The 26,547-nt window shown below is 46.6% G+C and overlaps 3 protein-coding genes across 3 annotated transcripts in view; 1 reads left to right on the plus strand and 2 right to left on the minus strand.

Moving 5' to 3' along the window:
• Window positions 1-9,471, plus strand: part of itgav (integrin, alpha V) — a 40,544-nt gene extending 31,073 nt beyond the window's left edge. The window contains exons 20-21 of the mRNA XM_072443978.1: window positions 4,045-4,164; window positions 8,195-9,471. Coding sequence (XP_072300079.1) covers window positions 4,045-4,164; window positions 8,195-8,287 — 213 coding nt within the window. The 3' untranslated portion in view covers window positions 8,288-9,471. The remainder of the gene's footprint in view (window positions 1-4,044; window positions 4,165-8,194) is intronic.
• A 2,500-nt stretch (window positions 9,472-11,971) lies between these two features.
• LOC140359110 (kelch-like protein 10) lies at window positions 11,972-13,661 on the minus strand. The gene has a single exon (XM_072443979.1). It carries the CDS (start codon window positions 13,658-13,660, stop codon window positions 11,972-11,974), a length of 1,689 nt encoding a protein of 562 aa, XP_072300080.1. The 5' UTR covers window position 13,661.
• A 9,480-nt stretch (window positions 13,662-23,141) lies between these two features.
• LOC140359111 (uncharacterized) overlaps window positions 23,142-26,547 on the minus strand; it is a 9,075-nt gene continuing 5,669 nt past the window's right edge. The window contains exon 3 of the mRNA XM_072443981.1: window positions 23,142-24,149. Coding sequence (XP_072300082.1) covers window positions 23,142-24,149 — 1,008 coding nt within the window. The remainder of the gene's footprint in view (window positions 24,150-26,547) is intronic.

Consider the following 26,547-nt stretch of genomic DNA (forward strand, 5'->3'; position numbering starts at 1 on the left):
ATCTGGTTTAGTCTCATTTTAGACCTGGCTTAGTCTCATTGTAATAATAATAATAATAAAAATAACTTTTATTTATATAGCGCTTTTCAGTGACCCAAAGACGCTGAACATAATAAAAAAGGGGTGGTATTTACAGACAGGGGGGACAACACGTACAGAACACATTAATATACAGATAAAATGAACAAGACAGAAGAAGTAGAGAGAAAAAGATGGGGATGTAACAGGGGGTAGAAGTGTAGGCAATGGGGTAGAGGAGGCTAGGGGTAGGGGAGGTCATAGGCTTGGGTGAAGAGGTATGTTTTTAGGCGGGATTTGAATGTTGTGAGTGAGGGAGAGTGGCGGACAGGTTGGGGGAGGGAGTTCCAGAGTCGGGGTGCTGTTCGGGAGAATGCTCTGTCGCCAAAAGTTTTGAGTCGGGATGTTGGTGCAGTCAGGGTGAGAGAGGAGGAGGATCGGAGAGCTCGGGTGGGGCGGTGGGGGATGAGGAGGTCAGACAGGTAGGGGGGGGCAAGGTGGTGAAGAGCTTTGAAGGTGAGGAGGAGTATTTAAAGTTTATGCGCTGCTTGATGGGGAGCCAGTGGAGAGAGCGGAGAACGGGAGTGATGTGATCACGGGACCGGGTGTGGGTGAGGAGGCGGGCAGCGGAGTTTTGGACCATTTGGAGTCTGTGGAGGGAATGGGAGGAGATGCCAGTGAGGAGGGAGTTGCAGTAGTCGAGGTGGGAGGAGATGAAGGCATGGATGAGGGATTCAGCAGCGGGGAGGGTGAGGCAGTGTCGGATTTTGGCGATGCGGCGGAGGTGGAAGTATGAGGTCTTGACGATGTGGCTGACATGGGGAGTGAAGGAGAGGGTGGGGTCCATGATGACACCGAGATTGCGTACCAGGGTAGAGGGGGTGATGGTCGAGGTGTCGATGCTGAGTGAAAAGGGACCAGTTTTATTGAGAGTGGATTTGGTGCCAATGAGGAGGAGCTCTGTTTTGTCACTGTTCAGTTTGAGGAAGTTGAGAGTGAGCCATGATTTTATTGTAGAGATGCAGGTTTCAATGTGGCTGAGGGGAGGGTTTTGGGTGGATTTGGTGGTGAGGTATATCTGGGTGTCGTCAGCGTAGCAGTGAAAGTCCAGGTTGAGTTGCCGGAGGATGTGACCAAGGGGGAAGATGTAGCAGATGAAGAGGAGGGGGCCGAGGACTGAGCCCTGGGGGACCCCCTGCGTTACTGGGGAGAGGGTGGATGAGTGACCGGAGAGGGAAATGAACTCTTGCCTGTTGGTGAGGTAGGATGTGAGCCAGTCGAGTGCAGAGCCCTCAACACCCAGTTGGCTGCGCCAACTGCGCTGAGGTCTAGTAGTAACAGGATGTTGAGGGCCCCGGAGTCTGCAGAGGTGAGGAGATCGTTGAGTACTTTGACCAGGGCTGTTTCAGTGCTGTGAAGTGGGCGGAAGCCAGATTGGAGGGGTTCATAGAGGTTGTTTGACTGGAGGTGGGTGTGAAGTTGGGCGGCGACGATGCGTTCCAGCGTTTTTGAGAGGAACGGCAGGTTGGAGATGGGGCGGTAGTTGGAGAGGTTGGCGGAGTCTAGGGTGGGTTTTTTGAGGATGGGGGTGATGGAGGCCAGTTTGTAGATGGAAGGAACATGGCCGAGGGATAAAGACCTGGTTGAAGAGGGTGGTGAGATGGGGGATGAGAGCAGGGAGGCAAGCCTTGGTTAGAGTCGTTGGGAGGGGGTCGAGAGAGCAGTTTTGGAAGCGGTGATGAGGTCTATGATATGAGAGGAGTTAACAGAGGAGAAGGTGGTGAGGGGAGGGAAGGGTGGGTGGTCAGGGAGAGGGGGGGGGGGCAGGGGTGGGGGTGGTGATGGAGTTAATGGAGACGGCAGTCATGGAGCTGTTGATTTTGGAAATTTTGTCATTGAAGGCAAGGAGGAAAGAGTTGCAGAGGTCAGGGGAGGAGGGTGGAGTGATGTCCGGTGGCTGGAGCAGCTTGTTGACGGTGGAGAACAGGGTGCGAGGGCTCCGGTGGGAGCTGTTGATGAGGGTGGAGAGGTGGAGAGGTGGGCAGATTTGGCGGCTTGGAGAGCGTCACGGTAGGAGGAGATGTGTAATTTGAAAGCTTCGGCGTGGACGGTGAGGCGGGTTCTTTTGAGGAGTCGTTCGAGTTAGCGGCCAGTCTGCTTCATGGTGCGGAGTTCAGGGGTGTACCAGGGGGCGGGGTTGATGTATGAGACGGAGGAGGTTTTCCAGGGGGCTAGGGAGTCAAGGGAGTCGGAGAGGGTGGTGTTGAGCATTACAACATAGTCGTCGGGGAAGAGGGGGGGGAGTCAGGGGGGAAAGCAAAGGATATGAGCTGGGAGAGCGTGAGGGGGTTGACTGACTCGATATTGCGGTAGGTGATGGTGCGTTTTTTGGGGTTGTGGGGCGAGGGTAGGGGGGCGGAGAAAAGGATGCAGAGATGATCAGAGAGTGGGAAGGGGAGGGGGTGGGGCTTAGATATGGGTAGGAGAGAGGAACAGACTAAGTCCAGAGTGTGGCCTTTGGTATGGGTGGGGAAGTCAATATGTTGGTGAGATGGAAGCAGTCCAGGAGAGAGAGGAAGTCGGATGTCAGTGGGGCGTTGGGGCAGTCAATGTGGATGTTGAAGTCACCAGTGAGTAGGAGGCGGGCAGAGAGAGAGGATGCGATGGTGAGGAGTTCAGACAATTCAGTGAGGAAAGAGGGGTGGGGCTTTGGGGGACGATAGATCAGGATAGCGGTGATAGAGTTGGGGAGGGAGAAGGCGAGGTATTCAAATGATGAGATGGATGGAAGGTTGAGGTTCAGTTCAGTGATGGATGTAGATTTTTTATGAATAACAGCAAGACCTCCCCCACGCCCGGAGAGGCGGGGTTTGGCAGTGTAAGTGTAGTTGGAGGGAGTGGCTTGGTTGAGAGCATAGAAGTCCAGGGGCTGTTGCCATGTTTCACAGAGGAGAAGCAGATCAATGTTATTGTCCAGTAGCAGTTCAGATATAACAGGTGATTTGTTGGAGAGGGAGCGGCAGTTCAGCAGTGCAAGGGAGATGGATGGGGGCGCAGGGGTGGGGGGGCGGAGGTTGCTGAGGTTGGCAGTGCAGTGTAGACCTGGTTTAGTCTCATTGTAGACCTGGTTTAGACTTATTCTAGACCTGGTTTAGCCTAATTTTAGACCTGGTTTAGTCTCATTCTAGACCCGGTTTTGTCTCATTTAAGACCTGGTTTAGTCTCATTTAAGACCTGGTTTAGTCTCATTTAAGACCCGGTTTAGTCTCATTTTAGACCTGGTTTAGTCTTATTCTAGACCTGGTTTAGCCTAATTTTAGACCTGGTTTAGTCTCATTCTAGACCCGGTTTAGTCTCATTTAAGACCCGGTTTAGTCTCATTTAAGACCCGGTTTAGTCTCATTGTAGACCTGGTTTAGCCTAATTCTAGACTCGGTTTAGTCTCATTTTAGATCTGGTTTAGTCTTATTTTAGATCTGGTTTAGTCTCATTTTAGACCTGGTTTAGTCTTATTTTAGATCTGGTTTAGTCTCATTCTAGACCCGGTTTAGTCTCATTCTAGACCCGGTTTAGTCTCATTTTAGATCTGGTTTAGTCTCATTGTAGATCTGGTTTAGTCTCATTTTAGACCTGGTTCAGCCTCATTGTAGACCCGGTTTAGTCTAATTTTAGACCTGGTTTAGTCTCATTCTAGACCCGGTTTAGTCTCATTTAAGACCCTGTTTAGTCTCATTTAAGACCCTGTTTAGTCTCATTTTAGATCTGGTTTAGTCTCATTTTAGACCTGGTTCAGCCTCATTGTAGACCCGGTTTAGTCTCATTTAAGACCCTGTTTAGTCTCATTTAAGACCCTGTTAAGTCTCATTTTAGACCTGGTTTAGTCTCATTCTAGACCCTGTTTAGTCTCATTTAAAACCCTGTTTAGTCTCATTTAAGACCCTGTTTAGTCTCATTGTAGACCTGGTTCAGCCTCATTGTAGACCCGGTGTAGCGCCCCCTGTGGTGACCCCGTGTATGTGTGCCCAGGTGAGTGTGGCGGTGCTATGGGTGGCAGACTCCTCGCAGCCCGTGCCTGGTTGGGTCGTCGCTCTGGCTGTGCTCGCCGGGCTCCTCCTCCTCGCTCTGCTCATCTTCATCATGTACAAGGTCAGCACACACGCTAACACACACACACGCTAACACACACACACGCTAACACACACACACGCTAACACACACACGCTAACACACACACACACGCTAACACACACGCTAACACACACACACACGCTAACACACACACGCTAACACACACACGCTAACACACACACGCTAACACACACACGCTAACACACACACAAGCTAACACACACACACGCTAACACACACACACGCTAACACACACACGCTAACACACACACGCTAACACACACACGCTAACACACACACTGACACACACACACACTGACACACGCAGACACACGCTGACACACGCTGACACACACACGCTAACACACACACGCTAACACACACACGCTAACACACACACGCTAACACACACACGCTAACACACACACGCTAACACACACACGCTGACACACACTGACACACACTGACACACGCCGACACACGCTGACACACGCTGACACACGCTAACACACACACGCTGACACACGCTGACACACGCTAACACACACACGCTGACACACGCTGACACACGCTAACACACACAGACACACGCCGACACACGCCGACACACGCCGACACACGCCGACACACGCTAACACACGCTGACACACGCTGACACACGCCGACACACGCCGACACACGCCGACACACGCCGACACACGCCGACACACGCCGACACACGCCGACACACGCCGACACACGCTGACACACACGCAGACACACACGCAGACACACACGCAGACACACACTGACACACGCTCACACACTGACACACACTAACACACGCTGACACACGCTGACACACGCTGACACACGCTGACACACGCTGACACACGCTGACACACGCTGACACACACTGACACACGCTCACACACTGACACACACTAACACACGCTGACACACGCTGACACACGCTGACACACGCTGACACACAGTGACACACACGCAGACACACACGCAGACACACACTGACACACACTGACACACGCTGACACACGCTGACACACAGTGACACACACGCAGACACACACGCAGACACACACTGACACACACTGACACACGCTCACACACTGACACACACACACACGCTAACACACGCTGACACACGCTGACACAGACACACCCTAGCACAGAGACGCACGCTGACACACAGTGACACACGCTGACACACACACACACTGACACACGCTGACACACGCTGACACACACACGCTAGCACACACACACGCTAACACACACACACGCTGACACACGCAGACACACACGCAGACACACACTTACACACACACACTCTAGCACAGAGACACACCCTGACACACGCTAACACACGCTGACACACGCTGACACACACTGACACACGCTGACACACACTGACACACAGTGACACACACAGACACACACAGACACACAGTGACACACACAGACACACAGTGACACACACAGACACACGCTGACACACAATGACACACACACACTCTAGCACAGAGACACACGCTGACACACGCTGACACACGCTGACACACGCTGACACACGCTGACACACGCTGACACACGCTGACACACGCTGACACACGCTGACACACACTGACACACGCTGACACACACTGACACACGCTGACACACACTGACACACGCTGACACACAGTGACACACGCTGACACACGCTGACACACGCTGACACACGCTGACACACAGTGACACACAGACACACGCTGACATACGCTGACACACACGCAGACACACGCTGACACAGACACACCCTAGCACAGAGACACACAGTGACACACAGTGACACACGCTGACACACACTGACACACAGTGACACACACAGACACGCTGACACACGCTGACACACACTGACACACAGTGACACACAGACACACGCTGACACACGCTGACACACACGCAGACACACACGCAGACACACGCTGACACACGCTGACACACACACGCTAACACACACACGCTAACACACACACGCTAACACACACACGCTGACACACACACACTGACACACACTGACACACGCCGACACACGCTGACACACGCTGACACACGCTGACACACGCTAACACACACACGCTGACACACGCTGACACACGCTAACACACACAGACACACGCCGACACACGCCGACACACGCCGACACACGCCGACACACGCTAACACACACAGACACACGCCGACACACGCCGACACACGCCGACACACGCCGACACACGCTGACACACACTAACACACGCTGACACACGCTGACACACAGTGACACACACGCAGACACACACGCAGACACACACTGGCACACACTGACACACGCTGACACACGCTGACACACAGTGACACACACGCAGACACACACTGACACACACTGACACACGCTCACACACTGACACACACACACACACGCTAACACACGCTGACACACGCTGACACAGACACACCCTAGCACAGAGACGCACGCTGACACACAGTGACACACGCTGACACACGCTGACACACACACGCTAGCACACACACACGCTAACACACACACACGCTGACACACGCAGACACACACGCAGACACACACTTACACACACACACTCTAGCACAGAGACACACCCTGACACACGCTAACACACGCTGACACACGCTGACACACACTGACACACGCTGACACACACTGACACACAGTGACACACACAGTGACACACACAGACACACAGTGACACACACAGACACACGCTGACACACAATGACACACACACACTCTAGCACAGAGACACACGCTAACACACGCTGACACACGCTGACACACGCTGACACACGCTGACACACGCTGACACACACTGACACACACTGACACACGCTGACACACGCTGACACACGCTGACACACGCTGACACACGCTGACACACACTGACACACACTGACACACGCTGACACACACTGACACACGCTGACACACGCTGACACACGCTGACACACGCTGACACACGCTGACACACGCTGACACACACTGACACACGCTGACACACGCTGACACACACTGACACACACTGACACACGCTGACACACACTGACACACAGTGACACACAGTGACACACACAGACACGCTGACACACGCTGACACACACTGACACACAGTGACACACAGACACACGCAGACACACACTGACACACGCTCACACACTGACACACACACACACACGCTAACACACACTGACACACGCTGACACACACTGACACACAGTGACACACACAGTGACACACACTGACACACACTGACACACAGTGACACACACTGACACACAGTGACACACGCTAACACGCGCTAACACACACTGACACACGCTGACACAGACACACCCTAGCACAGAGACACACACTGACACACGCTAACACACACTGACACACACTGACACAGTGACACACGCTAACACACACTGACACACACTGACACACACTGACACACGCAGTCACACACGCAGACACACACGCAGACACACACTGTCTCTGTGCTAGGGTGTGTCTGTGTCAGCGTGTGTCACACACTGACACACGCTAACACACACTGACACACACTGACACACAGTGACACACAGTGACACACACTGACACACAGTGACACACGCTAACACGCGCTAACACACACTGACACACGCTGACACAGACACACCCTAGCACAGAGACACACACTGACACACGCTAACACACACTGACACACACTGACACAGTGACACACGCTAACACACACTGACACACACTGACACACACTGACACACACTGACACACAGTCACACACGCAGACACACACTGTCTCTGTGCTAGGGTGTGTCTGTGTCAGCGTGTGTCACACACTGACACACACTGACACACAGTGACACACACTGACACACAGTGACACACGCTAACACGCGCTGACACACACTGACACACACTGACACACAGTGACACACACTGACACACAGTGACACACGCTGATTGAACGCATCAGTAACGTGGTCTTGTTCTCCTCTTTTCCGTCAGTTGGGCTTCTTTAAGCGAGTGCGCCCCCCACAGGACGACTGTGCGGAGAAGGAGCAGCTGCAGCCGGAGGAGAACGGCAACACGGACGGTTAAAAGCCACTCTAGACCCACGCTAAAGGAAGGGTTCTGTTCGCGCCAACGAACGCGCTCTGTTCGCGTTTTATTTGTTTCTAATTTTTTAACGTACAATCGAGGCTGCAACAACTTCACTGATCAATAGAAAGATTTACAAATTTAGTAATCGATTTTGACGCGACGCGGATTCTTAACGGCTGCACTTTGTCTTTGTTGTAATTAAATCAAAATAGGGAAAAAAAGAGAAAAAACAATACAAATTTCATTATTCATTTGGAGGTTTCGATAAAATGTTTCGATATTTGTTCGTCCTTTAGTTTCTTTTGGCCTGGATCTGGCCTAGTTTTGTTCCCATAGCGACAGATTGTTGCTCGACTTTCAAATGAACTCGACTCCAGCACAAATTAGACGGAGATTAAAGTAGTTTCCTAATGTACAGCCAAGAGTCTTTTGCCAATTAATATTTATTGTAAATACGAGATTTAAGGTAATTTTTTTTTGCACGATTCGCAAATGACAAATTGTTGCTCTGAACGTCCTAAACTGCTGTTAATAATAGTTACACGAGATTAGGGGGTTGTTTTATTCTGAAATATGTAGTTTATCTAGTGCGGATTTAAATATAAAAGCATATTTTTGTTAATCATGGAACACGTACAAAAACTTTATAAGAACAAATATGATCCGTGTAAATCTGTTTGTGCCGATTTCTGTTTATTAACACTTTTGTTTAAACACTCCCAGTGCCAAAACGTGTGAAGGTCCATGTACGATCTGAGTTTGGAGAGCAGCAGGAGCTAAAGAACTAAACCAGGACTAAACCAGGACTAAACCAGGACTAAACCAGGACTAAACCAGGACTAAACCAGGACTAAACCAGGACTAAACCAGGACTAAACCAGGACTAAACCAGGACTAAACCAGGACTAAACCAGGCATATTCCTAGCTCCTTTTCACGTCACCAAACTGGGATTGTGCTGATCTACTGTATTCACGTTTATGATTTTATTAAATGTTTTGTTATGTGTTATGTGTTAATGTGTCTGCTCCATTTTAAATTTACTGTACTTTTATTTTCCAACTTTGTGTTAGTTTTGGGGGAGATCTTTTTTTTAACGATTCTTTTGTTGCTCTGAAGAGTTAATAGTCTTTGTTTGGGTCCAGTCTGTTTCAAAACCTTTATAAAAACATGTGTATTTTCCTTTGCACTGAATCTCTTTAATGATTGAATGAAAACACATTGTAATACGGATTTGTATTAAAATAAATGAGTGACTTTGGATATAGTGCCTATTATATCTTTACATTTGCTCATATTGCTTCAGTGTGTTAAATGATTTCAACAAAAACCTGAGAAATGTCTCCTGCAGCCTGCAGCTGTATTCACCTTATTCTGCCCCGCCCACTTTTTCCTCTTTTTTTCCCCATGTGATCGTCACTTCTGTTGTAATGACACTTCCGGTCCAGTGGGAATTCCGTCGGTTTGAATGTAGATGGAGGGAAAAGTCTCGCCACCAAAATACGCTCTAAAATAGATTGATTTGTGTAAAATGTTGCGTGAGAAGTCGACACTGCAGCGTCTCCCTGGGCGACCCAAACAACAGAGGCACAAGAAGCGTGTGTGGAACCTTGTGGAAGAGGCTCAAGAACCCTGCAGGTCACTTGTAAGGTAAATGTTTGAGGTGAGCTACTTTCTACTATTTATTTATTTTGTCTTTTGTTTCTTAAGTCTACATTCAAACCAAAACTCATCCACATAAAATTACACGATTTGTTTGTTGATCAAATCGACGAAGCATAATTTTTTTCTGCTGCGAAAGCTCATTCTGTGGAATTACATTTGCACATTAGAACTTCACACTTTAAATCTCATAGTTTTATTATAGTTGTGTTTTTGTGTCGTGGACTTTATTGTTCTGATGTGTCTGCACTTCAGCTCTGACTGTTAAAGCATCATTTATCTAGAAATCTGATTCAAGACTAATCTCAGACCGCTTCACTTCATATGATAAAAACTGTTTATGTAAAAAGAAAGCACGGGTCAAAAATATTTCTCCATTTTGCCAGTTGCCAACTCTTTAGAGCAAATTTGTTTCTATTTTTGGAAAGTCAAAATGTTGAGTATTTTATTATTTTAACATTATGGTACATACTTTTTTCCAGTTCTGTTTGCGTTAAGTTACACAATAATATAAGATGTTACTCTTAACGCTGTTATTCATATATGATAAATAAATATTCTAAAGTATATGTAGTACAAATATGCATGTTTTGTTTGTTTTAAAAGCTTTTTTCTATCTTTAGTGTTGTGTGCTCAAGAGCTGTGCATAATAATGACCTTACTCTTACAAGCTTTAATAAAAGAAATACACTGGACACAATTATTTCTTACGGAATCTGCGAAGTGCTGTTGGCACATTTTTTTAAAATAAGGGCTCTTTCTCGTGCTCCCAAGTTTGCTAGTGGCGCTCTCTCGACCACATGCAGATACAGCTCGCACCAGCGTCAGGAACACGCTGAGCATCTGCAGCGCTGAACAGCTCAAGAGCAGCGTGACTATAAACGGTCAATGGTCAGTGGTCATTGGTGTGCCGCGCTGTGTGCTTTGACTCATTTAGATTCAATAGGAACAATACGCACAATGTTTAGCTTCTTATGTTTCATTTCTATCATTTTAACAATCAGAGTTACAAACAGTTGGGTGTGAAGAGAAATGACAGCTTGAGATTTCATTCATTTTAACTTGTGTTGCACCAAATGAAAGGATTCACATTAACCACACGCTCTCGCCTTCCCGCCTCCTTTTTTTTTTTAATGGTATAAAGTAAAACACATATTTTAAAGACATACAACTACAGTAGGTGGTGGTAAATGCACTTCTTAAAGGTCCCATATTGTGCAAAATCGACTTTTTCTATCGTGCAAAATCGACTTTTCAGAGCTTTTAAACCTTCTTACAGTGTTATTTGTGCACCATATATGTGCCCAAATTGTTTTTTTTTTTATTGATTCCGGCAGTTTTTAGCTAGAGAACAGACTATATCCTTTCCTCGGACTTGCGCCACCATTCCCCCTTCCCTCTCTCCCTTTCCCCCCTTCGTTGCCCCGCGTGTATGCGGAAGAGCCACCGCGGTTAGTTTCACGTTGTACAGGAGAGCCTGCTGCGCTGTGAATCTTCGGACATGTGTTGTGGAATTTACAACAAAGTTACATTTGAGTTCTGGCACAGACGATGGAGCGTGAGAGCAGTACATGCACAGTCTCCACGCTGAGACTACGTCACGGGTTGGGCGGGGGACACACGCTCTCGCTGAGACTACGTCACGGGGTGGGCGGGGGAGCCAGATCGCTCTTCGCAAGGGTGGGGGCAAATCTCAAACCAAGCCGTCCATTTCCGGGTTTGTGAGAGGGGTTCAAGGTATGATATTTGATAACTATTATGTTATGGGTGTTGCACAACACTTATTAATTATCAAATATACCCTTAGGGTAGACTACGAAACATGAAAAATATATATGAGACCTTTTAAGCAGGCTGCCAACCGCCATTAAAAGCAACACAACAACAACAACATAACCACACACGGCTATTGATCACGGGAGCGCGGCTCGCAATCACAGGAACGCGGCTCACGATCTCGGCAGCGCGGCTCACGATCTCGGGAGCGCGCCTTGCGATCTCTTAGTTAATGAGTGAGGGTCTACTCCCCGTCTTCTTGGGTTGCAGCGTAGTCCCTCATGTTGGGAAGGTCGTACGCCACGCAACAGCTCAGGGCAGAGCGACAGATGGGCATGTGCGGCACTTCAGTCCACTCCTGGGTCGTCGTGTCAAAGCTTTCGACGTGACGGATGGTGGTGCGGCCGTTGAAGCCGCCCACAACATACAGCCGGCCTTCGACAACTTCAATGCCAAAGTTACTGCGTCTTTTCCGCATGGAAGGCAGGGAGCGCCACTTTCTGGTCCTGGGGTTATATGCCTCCACCTCCTTCAGACGGTTCTGTCCGTTGTAGCCACCAACGGCGTAGATCTCATTGGCGTAGGCGATGACACTGACCCCAGTGCGTTTGCTGCTCATCTCAGCGATCATGGTCCACTGATTGGTCAGCGGGTTGTAGCACTCGGCTGTGGACAGGTAATGGGTTGCGTTAAAGCCTCCGCAAATGTAGATGTATCCGTTGTGTACCGTGCTGCTGGCGTCGCTCCTCTTTTCAAGCATGGGTGCAATCATTGTCCACTGGTTGGCCTCTGGAGAGTATTTTTCAGCCGTATTTTCCCTCGCCACTCCATTGAACCCCCCCATGGCGTAGATGAACATATCCAGTAAAGCGACGCTAACGTAGCATCTCTGTACATGCATAGGTGCTACTTCTTGCCACGTGTGATTGACCAGGTCAAACTTGTGCGTGGTGCAAAATATACTTGTGCCGTCAAACCCTCCAATCAGGTACACTGAGCCATTAAGGAACACCGTGCCGTGAAAGGCCCGTGGTGTCTTGTCATGATTGGCCACTACGACCCAGCGATTGGCACGGTTGTCATATGCTTCGATGCAGTTGGTTGGGGTGCTTCCACTCCAGCCACCGATAGCCATAAGGACTGCGCAGGGTAGCCTCGGACGGGCCAGGTAGGCGGATTGGGAGCTAAATCGGGCATTCAGGATCAGATTCCTGCTCTTGTTCACCAATTTTTTACAAGCATTATTGCCCTTGAAGAGGGGATTGTCTCGAATGGTCTGGTCAAAGTATATAAGGTCGACATGTGCCAGACGGATTTTTGACAGGAGGTAGGCCAAGTACTTTTCCCTTTCCCGAAGATCATGTTTTACCCATTTGATGAACGCCTCAAACACGATTCTCTCCTGCTTCACGTTCAGCTGATCTTCTTCAAAGATTGAACACAGCTCCTCCTTGGAGAGACTGAGGAATTCTTCAGAGCTGGCCACCACCTCTTCAAAATGCTTCAAGATGTATACGAAGGCTGGCTTCCTTAGCTGCGGGTAGTAGTAGGTTTTTGTGAGCCACCAGGTAGTAATACAGCTTCTGGGGGACAGAGACTTCACCATGAACTGACAGCAGGCTTGGGAAATCCCGCTTATGTCAAAGAAGTCAGCAGCAAGAAAGAGCTCCTGTATGTTTTCATCGGTGACGTGGACCACCCCGGTGTAGGCGAAGTGCAGGATATTCTTCATGATATTAGCAGACACAAGAGGGATGTCAAAATCCCGGCAGTCAGGGCTGGACCATTGGGAAAATAGAGCTCTAAAGTACAAGCTGCAACTACACAGGACCAGCTTGTGGGCCAGGAACTGTGTGCCAGCCACATTGAGCGAGGCATCACAAAGCATTTTCTCCCTCCTCATCTCCTCAAATACGGACATTGGAGAGCCCATGGTTGGCACTGTATGAATCTTCTTCGTGTTTTATGGCAGTCAGTATCCAAGTTGTTACATTACCACCACCTACCGTAGCTGTACATCTTAGACTTTATTCTTTAGACTTTATGTTCTTCTTTGAAAAACATGTCTGTGCCTCGTGTCTTTGAGAGTGATGGGTCATAAAGGGACGTTCTTGTGACATTAGGCGTTTCCATGGAGCAGCTAAATGTTTCCATTCTATTATAGTCTTGTGACATCAGGCGTTTCCATGGAGAAGCTTCATACGTCCGTTCTATTTTCCTGTCATTAGGCATTGGTCTCCTTTTTTTTTTCACGGTATAGCGTAAAACATACTTTGAAGACGTACAACTACAGTAGGTGGCGGTAAATGCACCTTTTACGCCATTAAAATAAACAACAACATTAGCAACAACTGCAATAACCAATACCCAATGAAATATTTAGATTTGTATTAGATTCTGATTGGGATGGGATTAGTACTAGGGACGTTTTTGGTGTTCACTCTCATACTTTATACCGGAGATAGCGGATTGATAAACATACTGAAATATGACAATAACTTTCTAGTTCATTCATGTCATTAGCATTTCTTCTATTGTTTGTGTTAATTACATTAACAGGCGATCAGAATGACATCCACGGAATCATACTTCTTTTAATTTGTTCATGCTGATCTAGCCCCTTAAACCATCCATCCATCCATCCATTTTCTGCCGCTTTTCAGCTGGCTCCTCTCGACGTGGAGGAGCAGCGGTTCTACTCCGAGATCCCCCCGTGTGGCCGAGCTCCTCACCTTATCTCTAAGGGAGCGCCCAGCCACCCGGCGGAGGAAACTCATTTCGACCGCTTGTATCCGCGATCTTGTTCTTTTGGTCATTACCCAAAGCTCATGACCATAGGTGAGGGTAGGAACGTAGATTGACCGGTAAATCGAGAGCTTTGCCTTTCGACTCAGCTCCTTCTTCGCCACAACGGTCCGATGCAGCGACTGCATCACTGCAGCCGCTGCACCGATCCGCCTGTCAATCTCACGCTCCATCCTTCCCTCACGCGTGAACAAGACCCCGAGACACTTGAACTCCACCACTTGGGGCAAGGACTCCCCACTCACCTGGAGAGGGCAAGCCACCTTTTTCCGGTCGAGAACCATGGCCTCGGATTTGGAAGTGTTGATTCTCATCCCAGCCGCTTCACACTCGGCTCAAACCGTCCCAGTGCATGTTGCAGGTCCGGGTTTGATGGAACCATCAGGACCACATCGTCTGCAAACAGCAGAGATGGAATCCTGTGGTCCCCAAACTGGACCCCCTCCGACCCCTGACTGCGCCTAGAAATTCTGTCCATAAAAATTATGAACAGAACTCGTGACAAAGGGCAGCCATGCGATGTTGCAGAGACGTGTCAGCCAAGACAGTCCTACAACATCCAGAGACTCCACCCCCGGAGCCACTGAGGAGTCTGAGAACAACCTCAGTGACTTCAGCTTGAGTGATGGATGAGCCAGCCTCTGAGTCCCCGGTCTCTACTTCCTCTTCGGAAGACGTGACTAAGGGATTAAGGAGGTCCTCAAAGTATTCCTTCCACCGTCCAACGACATCCCCAGTCGAGGTCAGCAGGCCTCCACCCACACCGTAACCGGTGTTGGTGAGGCACTGCTTCCCCTTCCTGAGGCGCCGGACGGTTTGCCAGAATTTCTTTGGGGCCGACCGATAGTCCTCCTCCATGGCCTCCCCAAACTCCTCCCAGGCCCGGGTTTTTGCCTCTGCGACAGCACGAGCTGCGGTTCGCTTGGCCTGCCGATACCTGTCGATGACCTCAGGAGACCTACAAGCCAGAGTGGCCTCCTTCTTCAGTCTGACGACATCCCTTACTTCTGGTGCCCACCACCGGGTTCGGGGGTTGCCGCCACGACAGGCACCCGAGACCTTGCGACCACAGCTCCGAGCAGCCGCATCAACAATGGAGGCGGAGAACATGGTTCACTCGGACTCAATGTCCCCAACCTCCCCCGGGACATGGGAGAAGCTCTCCCGGAGGTGCGAGTTGAATACCCTACTGACAGAGGGCTCCACTAGACGTTCCCAACAGACCCTCACAATGCGCTTGGGTCTGCCAAGTCTGTCCGGCTTCCTCCTCCGCCAGCGGATCCAACTCACCACCAGGTGGTGATCGGTTGACAACTCTGGCCCTCTCTTCACCCGAGTGTCCAAGACACGCGGCCGGAGGTCAGATGACACGACAACAAAGTCGATCATTGACCTCCGGCCTAGGGTGTCCTGGTGCCATGTGCACTGATGGACACCCTTGTGCTTGAACATGGTGTTCGTTATGGACAATCCGTGGCTAGAAGTCCAATAACTGAACACCGCTCGGGTTCAGATCGGGGAAGCCGTTCTTCACGATCACCCCTCTCCAGGTGTCACTGTCATTGCCCACGTGGGCGTTGAAGTCCCCCAGTAGAACAACGGAGTCCCCGGTCGGTGCACTGTCCAGTACCCCTCCCAAGGACTCCAAGAAGGCCGGGTACTCTGCACTGCTGTTCGGCCCGTAGGCCGCCACAACAGTGAGAGACCTGTCCCCCACCCGAAGGCGGAGGGACGTGACCCTCTCGTCCACTGGGGTGAACTCCAACACGTGGCGGCTGAGCTGGGGGGCTATAAGCAAGCCCACACCAGCCCGCCGCCTCTCCCCGCGGGCAACACCAGAGAAGTGGAGCGTCCAGCCCCTCTCGAGGAGATGGGTTCCAGAGCCCAAACTGTATAAACCACTTTACACCAAATACACCCAAACTTTCCCAGAGTCTTGTAGAAAACAATAATTGGATTGGCATATGGCCCGTGTGGTATTAATTTAGGTCAATTCAAGTTCTAAAATGGACCGCAGAGACATTAGGAATCGGTATTGAGACAGCACAGACATGAGCAGACACAGAGCCTTCACATAGTAAACACACTAGAATTACTCAAGGACCTCTGAGTTTGCTGAAATACAGGAGGTAAAATTTGAGAGAATGTTTAGACATTTTCAGGACTAAAAAAACATTTGTATTTGTATTAAAATAAATGAGCGACTTTGGATATAGTGCATATTATAACTTTACATTTGGCCATATTGGGTTCACCGTTTCTATATTAATCTGAAATTGTCCTAAAATTGTTGCCAGACTCAAGACTTACTCCCTATTTTCTGTGTTCTGAATGACCCTGTTCATTTAATTCCAGTTTTGTCTTTTGTAACACTTGTATATAATCACTGGGATGACAGAAACAAAAACACAATGTCCAAATATCTCTCTCTTCTCTCTTCACCAAATAAAACTGGTTCAATATAATTACAATGTATTTTATGCCAATGAAAACACACTCGTCTCACTCTTCCCTCAGGTTTTCATTGAGCTACTGAAAACATACTTTGCTCAAGTCTGACAAGCCAATCGGGTTTAACAGAAAAAGGAGCCGTAAAACATCCCACAGCAGGTAGGAAAAACACATTTGTGCTGTAAATATTCTAACACTGCACTCCACAGCTAAAAACATGCAAGAGGACAAAAGTATTCCATCTGTGAATTATTGCACTATTGAGTTTTTCCTGGTACGACTTCCTCGATACTGTTTTTACCTTTCTAGGAGTTTTCTGTATATAAATTACACAACCTGCAAACATCCTTGATTCTCACACAGGTTTATTCAGCGTGATTTGAGCTCAGATCCATGGATTTGAGTTTGTCCTCAGAGCACATGTGCAGAGCTCTAAAAGAAGAGAGGTGGTAGTAGGGCCTGTATTCTAAGAATCCAAGAAATATATTTAGAATAAAATTGTATTAAGCTGGGCCAGACATTTATGACCCTTGACCCTCAGAATGAGCAGGGGAAAAAGCAAACACGACAATGACTCGTGCAATCCTCTTACAAAAGGCGTCATGACCCTGTGCATTTTGTTTCAGTTTTGTTATTTGTAACACTTGCCCATAAATACGTCATCGCTCTAATGAAAGCAGAAACATCTCGTGATTAGATGTCCAAACATCTCACGCCTATTAAACAAAAGAAAACACTTGTTAGCCATGACTACAATGGGTTTCAAGCCAAGAAAAACGGTTCTTAGTTTTCTATTGAGTTTTTAATAGTTGAACTTAGTTCAAGTCAGACAAACCAGGCAGGTATTTTTACAAAAGTGAAACATCACTCAATTATTTTGTCAAATTTCCAAATTATGTGCAAGACTGTGGACTAATTAGGACAAATATGCCGGACCACAAACCTATGACTGTTTTATGTTTTTTATTTTGTTTGTTTTATTTGTTATATAAAAAATAAAAAAAAAATTCCAAACATCTTACAGACGCACTTTGTCATGTCATACTTTGTGGAAAATAAAAAAAGGTCCAGTAATTTTTTTCAACTAAACCAGATAAACCATTCAAAAAAAGTTTGTCCCAACACGAATTTTATGATCAATTTGACTAAAATCAACTTAGATTATAATCCTTACCAATGGATTTTGTAATCTTTTATAATAGAGACATCTACACACAGACAAGGGAGTGTTCAGGGAAGATGATCATGTGGTTATGTGTGGCATGTGTCGTTTTGTGATATTCATATATATCATTATATGTAGCACACATTGTACATTTATGGGTTTAAGTTTTGCTTGACAAAATGAACCTTAAAAAAAGAAAAGAGAAGCTTATATTGGTCAGTTAGTATTGACTTCTGTTTCTACAAATATGTCTTTAAACGAGATTCACATCAGATTTTGTGTGGTTAAATACTTTTATTTGAATTGTACAATTATTAAACATTGCAATTTGCAAAGAGTTCATTAATATAAAGGCTAAAACAGCCTCCAGTAGAATAATAAAAGAACAAAACAACATTACAGCCATTAATTTCCCTCAAAAACTAAACATGCATTAATGATGTGTAATATTTCAGATTGTAAATAATTAGATTAATCATGATTTACTTTAAGAACAAAAACTGGTAGCATTAGCATAAAGTAGCATAAAACTACAAATATAGTACAGAGAAGAAAAATAGAACGATAAAGAAGAGAAAAACATCTGTTCTGACATTTCGATGTAATTCCACCTCCAAAATTCAAATTGGCTCAATAAACTTATGTTTGCTGATCAAAGTAGTTTTTGATAAAGCTCGTCCAAGTTTCTGAGATGAATTTCAGCATCCCGTGCACACAAAAAACTCTGCATCCAGATCAGACCTCCAGCCCACAAGCCCAGGACACTTCCTGTTGCTAATCCTGTTTTTAATCCTGCTACTAATCCCTCTGCTAATAATTCACTTATAAATCCCCCTGCTAATATTCCAACTGTTATAGTGAGTAATCTTGGAATAAATTGCAACAGTGATAGGGAAGTTATGGCCACTGCAGCCAACATCTCTGCTACACCAAGAAAAGCCCCCAACAAGACCCCAAGAACAGCACATCCAAGTGAAAGGATCAGTGATCCGTGAACAGCCATTTCAGCCATTACTTGAAGAGCCGCATGTGTCAAGGTCTCTTCAACCATCAGGAGGACTGACTCTTTCTCCTTTTGTATATCTCTGAGTATCTTTGTCAGATTCTCATTTGTGTAGCGGTCTTTATTCTTCATCAGCTCTGTGTTCAAGCTCTGGAACATCCCATCAACCATCGAGGGCAAATTCTCTAACGGCTTCTCTCTCATCAATGTCTTCTCCTTTTGTATATTTCTGTGTACATTTTCTCGCATCTCGTTTGTGAAGCTGCTGTTCTTCAACACCCACTTGTCTATGTCCATGAACAGCTTGTCAATCTGCTTGTGGCGGATCGATTCTTTCTCCTTTTCTATATCTCTGTGTATCTTTGTCAGCATCTCATTTGTGTAGCAGCTTTTCTTTTCCCTCATCATGGCATTGATGGTCTCGAGCAGCTGCTTAACCCGCTCCTGTTTGTTGCAGTGTTTATTGTCAATGGCATGACAGCGATCGTCACATTTCTGCACCAGATTTTTCAGAGCTTCATTTTGCTTGACCCAGTCTTCAATCTCCATTCCGTTTGGCAGGTCTTCTCCATGAGTGAAGACGACGGTGGTGTATTTCAGGGCATCTTCAGTGAAATATGACAGGATAATATCGACCACAGCCTTATCATGATGAGTGAACCTACCCACTTTCAGCACAAGCAGAAAGGCGTGAGGGCCGGGGGCACACTCTGTGAAACACTTGAGGAGCTCAGGACTCAGCTCTGTGCTTCTCGGATTGGACTTAAAAAGGCCAGGAAACTCGACCAGCTGCACATCTTTTCCATTGATATTTTTACATTTGGACTGAGAGTCTTTGTTCTGACTGTTTGGAGAATCATTCACACTGAATACATCTTCTCCAAAGATGGAGTTGGCCAGGCTGCTTTTTCCTACTCCATCATTTCCAAGAACCACAATCCTTATTGCCTCTTGAAAAAACAAATGTTTACATAAAGTTAACAAGTTTAAAGAAGATTATATACTTTTTTTAATAATCTCACCTCCCATGTCTTCAGTTGGTTTGCTGCTGTTTTCAAACCTTGTGTTCATTTGTCTTCTGGCTTCTGGACTGGCTTCTTGACTGGCTTCTGTCTGTCAGAAGAGGTGGAGTTAAGGTAGATCACATAATGAATATTTTGCATGACAATGTTGCGGTTTGTCTTTCACTTCTCTTGTGACTTGCATAACTTACCGTAAAGGGTGTGTGTTTCGCCAACAGCCAGTCATGAGGTGTTTCGCTTTTGAGCTAACGTTTTAAAGACCTTGTCAACAGTTCAGACGAAAATTTAGTTTAAATTCTGATTTAAAAATATATACGAAGAAACACAGAAACATAACTCGACCAGAGAGAGAAAAGGAGACAAAAATCAAACCCTGTGGACATTCAGAAAAAAGAAAATTAAGGCACAGATAAACCAAAAATAATCATCCCATTTAGTCCATAGTCTTTCAAATGATATGATGACGTCTGTAGTCATGAAGTCATTTGAGCGCCTGGTCTTGCCCCACCTCAAGTACTTCACCTCACCCCTGCTAGACTGCCTGCTGGACCCCCTGCAGTTCTACTACAGAGCCAACAGGTCTGTGGACGACGTCATCAACCTGGCACCCCACTTCACCCTGCAGCATCTGGACTCCCCGGGAACCTCTACCAGGATCCTGTTTGTGAACTTCAGCTCTGCATTGAACACCATCCTCCTGCTCTGCTCCAGGACAAGCTCTCCCAGCTCAACGTGCCTGACTCCACCTGCAGGGGGAGCACTGACTTCCTGACTGATCGGAGGGAGTCCGTGCGGCTGGGAAAGAATGTCTCGGACACGTGGACTATCAGCACAGGAGCTCCACAGGGCTGTGTTCTTTCTCCCCTGCTCTTCTCCCTGTACACAAACCGCTGCACCTCCAGCCACGACTTCGTAAAACTGATCAAGTTTGCGGACGACACCACCCTCACTTCAGGAAAATCACTGCCCCCCAGCCCCCCCTCACCATTATAGACTCTTTCCGCTTTCTCGGCACCACCATCACCCGGGACCTCAAGTGGGGAGCCCACATCAGCTCCCTCATCAAGAAGGCCCAGCTGAGGAAAGCCTATCTGACAGCGGAGATGATGGTGCAGTTCTACACGGCCATCATCGAGTCCATCCTCACCTCCTCCATCACCGTGTGGTACGCTGGAGCCACAGCCAGGGACAAACATGGACTACAGCGCCCTCTGCTGAGAAGGTGATCGGCTGCAGACTTCCATCTCTACAGGACCTGTACGTCTCCAGGGCTCTGGGACGAGCAGGTCGGATCACAGCCGCCCCTTCTCATCCTGGACATGGACTATTTGAGCCACCTCAGGCAGGAGGCCACTCCCCTGGTCCATTTGGACCAGAACCTCCCGCCACAAGAACAGTTTCTTTCCCTCTGCCGTTATCTTATAGCAGATTTTAATTGTTTTTCTTTTTGACTTGTTTTATCATTGTTCATTGTTTTATGTTGCAACGATTCACCAAAGCAAGTTCCTATGTTTGTGAATTCTGTTCATTGACAATGGCAATACACCTTTTCTGATTCTAAGATAAGATGAGATTATATAACCTTTATTTTTTCCACAATGGGGAAATTCCAGTGTTGCAACACCGATTAGACAGAGCAGGAACAGAAGTATAATTAAAAAACATAACTTTTGAAATAAAACCTCATATAATCCTAATAATAATACCCACATTCTTATTTACAGCTGTTTTATGCACAGAAAATATTGCACCAGGGATTCTGATTCCAATACAATGCCTTATATTCCTCCATATTTTCACATTCATATATAACTGTTACACTACACTTTTACAGCACAAAAACATCTTATAAGGGTAAATGATTCAATTATTGTAATGTTTTTATTCATTAGGCCTTCACTCTGTTTTAATCTATTATGATTACTGTGCCTGTGCTTGAAGTGTGAGCTTTTCTTCTTTGGTAACTTTGGCCGACACACCTCTAGTCACACTTTCATTTGTCTAACGCTGTTCGGATGTTTTGTGTATTTAACTTTACTCAATTCATGCAAAAAAATTGTATTCATCATTGATTTTACCATTCATGTTTTTTGCTGTAATCAGCTTTTTTAGGTGCACAAGCAAAGGTTGCAATAACTGATCGTACTTCAGTGGCAGCTCAACCGTGGCTTGAGTGGTCCTCAACACCAGTTAAAAGTCTTGGGCCTGGAGCCTCTGTCACATATCAACTGGAGAGAGTGGCAAAGTCCTTCATAGACAACATTCAAGATGTCAAAAAAGACTCCAAAGACACAAGCAAGTGGTACAGCCAGTTTGTAATAGTTCACAATTACACAACTGTGACACACAAGCTCACTGGTCATTTATATTATTATGTTGTTTTTGTGCACTTCAAACTCGGTCTAATTCTGGACCCAGGACATAAAGCTCAGTACGACGCACCACCATCAATGTACCGCTGTGTACACGCCTCAGCCTCTGTCATCGGGTGGGCGAGGGAGGTGGATTGCTCTCGAGAGGCTGAGGGCCAATCTCCGACTAAACCGTTTGCATTTCGGGGGGAGCTGGGTCCAAGATATGGGTGATATTTTTTAACGTTATGATATGGGTGTTGCACAACACTTATTATTATCAGCAATGCAAGAAACAAACATAACATTTTTTTTTTCAAGAAGCATATTTAAAATATTATACATTAAAGTCCTGATTATATTTTGGTGGTTGTTAATTTTCTCTTCTTCAAAAAACAAAACTTAAATTGGCAGTTTTTGAAGCTGTTCAAACTACTTATAATGTTTTAAAGTTAAGCTTTATGTTCCTCTTAAGAAAGCAGGTCTAAAATAGGACTAAACCATGTCTAAACTAGAGCATGGTTTAGGATTGAACTCGGTATAAAACAAGACTAAAACGGAGCAAAACCTGGAGTCTAGACTTCAATGGGTCAAAAGTGTTCCTGTGCATCCGACATTTAGGATTTTAACACATTTTGCGCTCTTATCTTAAAACGTTTAAAAATGGCCATTCTAATCTGCGGAAGATTGAGTCCATATATAAAAGGATTGTTTAACGACGGGATAACAATATACTCCAGCGACAAAACCGAAACAACATGGCGATCTACTTTGTCCCTGTCGAACCGAGTAATGGAAAGCTCACAGAACAGACAGCTGGAATAAGTGACAAACGTTACAAGGTGAGGAACGCACGTTTGCAACGCTTTTCGCCGCGTTTCGAATGAACCGGTTCGGCACACGACCAGGATTCGGAAGTAAGAGTACAGCACAAACAACAGAGGGATGAAAATGGTGGTCATGGTTGTGAACTGTCCGGCGACGTTGTTCCAGAAAGTGTCCGCGCACGAAACTTTAACCACCGGCCAGTTTGCGCAGAAAATCCGCTGCAGTTTGTATCCGCACAGTGGCAGTTGGATGGTGAGGTAGAGGCAGAGTCCACAGGCCAGCGCCGGATAGACGAAACCGGCCGCCCAAAGACACAACGCTCTCTGCACCGTCATTTTAGCGCCGTAGTGCAAAGGCCGGCAAATGGCCACGAACCTATCATACGCCATAATGCCCAGAATCGTACACTCGCATGAGGCGTACGTGTAAATAACGTACATCTGAATGAAACACGACGGGCGCGAGATGAAATGAGAAGCGGACAAAAGATCGAACAAAAACCTGGGGAAGAAACCAGTGGAGCCGTACAGAGAGTTGACAGACAAACAGCAGATGAAGACGTACATCGGCTGGTGCAACGACTTCTCTAACAGAGTCGTGATTATAATGAGCATGTTGGCAGAGATTATGGTCGTGTAGATCAACAAGCACAAAGCGAAGAGGAGGTATTTTAAATTCCCGTAGTCGGTGAAAAGGGTCAGTTCGAAATACGCCGGATTAGATCTTGTGATGTTCATGTTTACGTTGCACTGCGACCTCTCCCACAGCGACCATGAGGCATCGGAATATATTACTGTCTGTTGCCGAGTTACAAAGTCACGTGTTTATTTCTTCCCAAGTGAGAGGAGGAGTGAAAATGACAGTTTGCATGGCTTTACTTCAAGTCACCTTGTTTTCATAGATACTTTTATTTACATTATCCACAGTTTTTCTATTTTGTGTTTGGGTTAATAGTTTCAGCTGGTGTTTTAGTCTCTGAAGTGTCTGCATGTTTCTCCTTGTGTCTGGGTGAGTTTCCTCCGGTTTAGCCCATCCACCCAGAATATGCAGAAAAGTCAAAATACTGCAGCTATACAGTAGTCCCCGACCCGAACCCACTACTTTCCATTATCGTTCCGTTCCGTTACTACTTTCCATCACTGCCTGGAGGTCCTTGAAGTGTTAGAGAGTAGGGTGGGTTGAATTACTGGGCGCGTTCACAAAGGTGGGATATGGAGACTTCAAATGCTCATGGACCTCTTCAGATACAGTCAGAATCACGAGGAGAACATCAGTGTGAGGGCTTCAACCGGCCCCACACCCTATTGCACCGATGCAAATGGGAAAGGAATCGGATGACAATTATGTAGAGAATAATGAAGTCAAAATAGGCTGAAAAAACAACTACATATAATATTGATTCGACATTAAACCTACTAAAAGCCCATATCAAATCCTCAGTCTGATAATGTTCTTGGTGATTGGTTGTCCAAAACTAATGAATTGAACCTCAGACAACTTATTACTGCTCCCACCCAACCGGACCCTCAAGACCCACTTAAAGCAACATTACTGGACATTATCTTAAGCAGCAAGCCTCAGTATGACCAATGTAGTGGTGTCTTTAGTGACCTCGGTCCTATTGGGTGTGTGCGGAATACAACAGTTATTAATCCAAATCAAGTAAAATCAAGTTTTTCTGTCTGATCGTTTCTATGGTGACAGTTTTACCTCTAGTATTTTATTAAAACATTTACTGATAAACATGCCCCTTCTTAAAAGAGTCAGGGTCAAAAATAGAAATAATCAGATTAATCAATTAGTTTACTTTTATTAAAAGAAATTAGGCCCACTTAAAATGAAAAATACAAAAATCCTGTTGTCAGCACGGACCGACGCGCGCGCGGTCAGCACAGAGCAGATGAAGTGCACGCTAACCCTGGTGTTGTGTTCTTCCTTGTAAGCGATCGGCTTCCTTGTATGGTTTTGTTTCTGGGGTCAAAGGTCAGCGTGGGTCGTGGAGCATGCGCACAAGCCTTGTCTAGTTTCAGTGCGATTACACAACCGCATGATCTGGGTGTCTCAATCGGAGATTTTGAACGTCGATTTCTATCACGCACACGAAGATGTCTGATTGTATCGGATTAAAGCAACTATTCGGTTTTCTCGTTTGCATGTAAACGAGAAAAAAAGAAAAGAGTATCTTTGCTGTTCCTGCACTGCACTTTTCTGGACTGATATGTCTGCTTTTCCAGGGATCTGCCGTATATTTAACCTATTGGCCACCGGGAGGAACCTCATGATAATGGCCTGTCCTGTAATGAGCTATCAAAATCCTATCGCAAGATATCTGTTCCTCCTTAGGGATCATCTCAAGAAGCTGAAAAGACTTAATTTTTTTTGGCATCACATAAAAATTTTACGCGTTGATAAAACAATAGTAGCTTGATAGACCCTGCTCACCTCTAGTGAACATCCCTGAACATCCTTTGGTAAGTTTATATTTAGAAGTTATGAACTCTCCAAATAATGTCACCTGTCGCATGTTTGTTTACTCAATCCACATGGTCCACAGGCCCTAGGGCCCCTAGGGGCCCTACGGCACATCCCATTCAACCCAAACTGTGAGATGACCACATTGAGATAGTCTCAAGAGGATGAGAGAGTGAGAAACTAATGTTTCTTGACAAAACCTGTAATTGTCAATTGCCTGAGTTTAGACTTTAGACATGTCAGAGTGACAGAAGCAGAACACGCGCTTTAGTCTCAGTGAGAATCTCATGTCTTCTGTGATTGGCCGAAACCTCATGCAGATTTTTTTTGTTTCCTTCTTTCAGGCAGTGCGTAGCACGTTACTAGAGCCGGATCTCTTGATCATTTGCTGCGCCGCGTCTTGGCGCAAAAAAGCTTTTCCAACTTTTCTGCACCAGCTGCGTTGGCGACGGCGACACCCGCCCCTTGTGCGGGCCACGGCGCGCCGTGCTCCCCCGCACGCACCCGCACGCACCTGCTGTACTTCGTGCACGCACTCGCCATCTAATGTTGGCCTAATGCTCGTTGCTGATAGTTTTTTAGCATTTCAAAACAATTACTGCCACAACGATGTATTGAAGCTTCAAAGCAACAAAAAGACGAAATGTAGGTTCATACGTCATAAGGTGCTGGTACAGCTAGCAGCCCGGTGTAAACGCTTTTTTTTTCTCACACTTTTTTCAC

This window comes from Eucyclogobius newberryi, unplaced genomic scaffold (genome assembly GCF_026437365.1).
Source record: "Eucyclogobius newberryi isolate DKJ021-1_F unplaced genomic scaffold, fEucNew1.0.hap1 SCAF_14, whole genome shotgun sequence".
Classification (NCBI taxonomy): domain Eukaryota; kingdom Metazoa; phylum Chordata; class Actinopteri; order Gobiiformes; family Gobiidae; genus Eucyclogobius; species Eucyclogobius newberryi.

Excerpts from the sequence above, each read along its gene's own strand:
- LOC140359110 (XM_072443979.1), bottom strand. The coding sequence starts at position 13,660 with ATGGGCTCTCCAATGTCCGTATTTGAGGAGATGAGGAGGGAGAAAATG.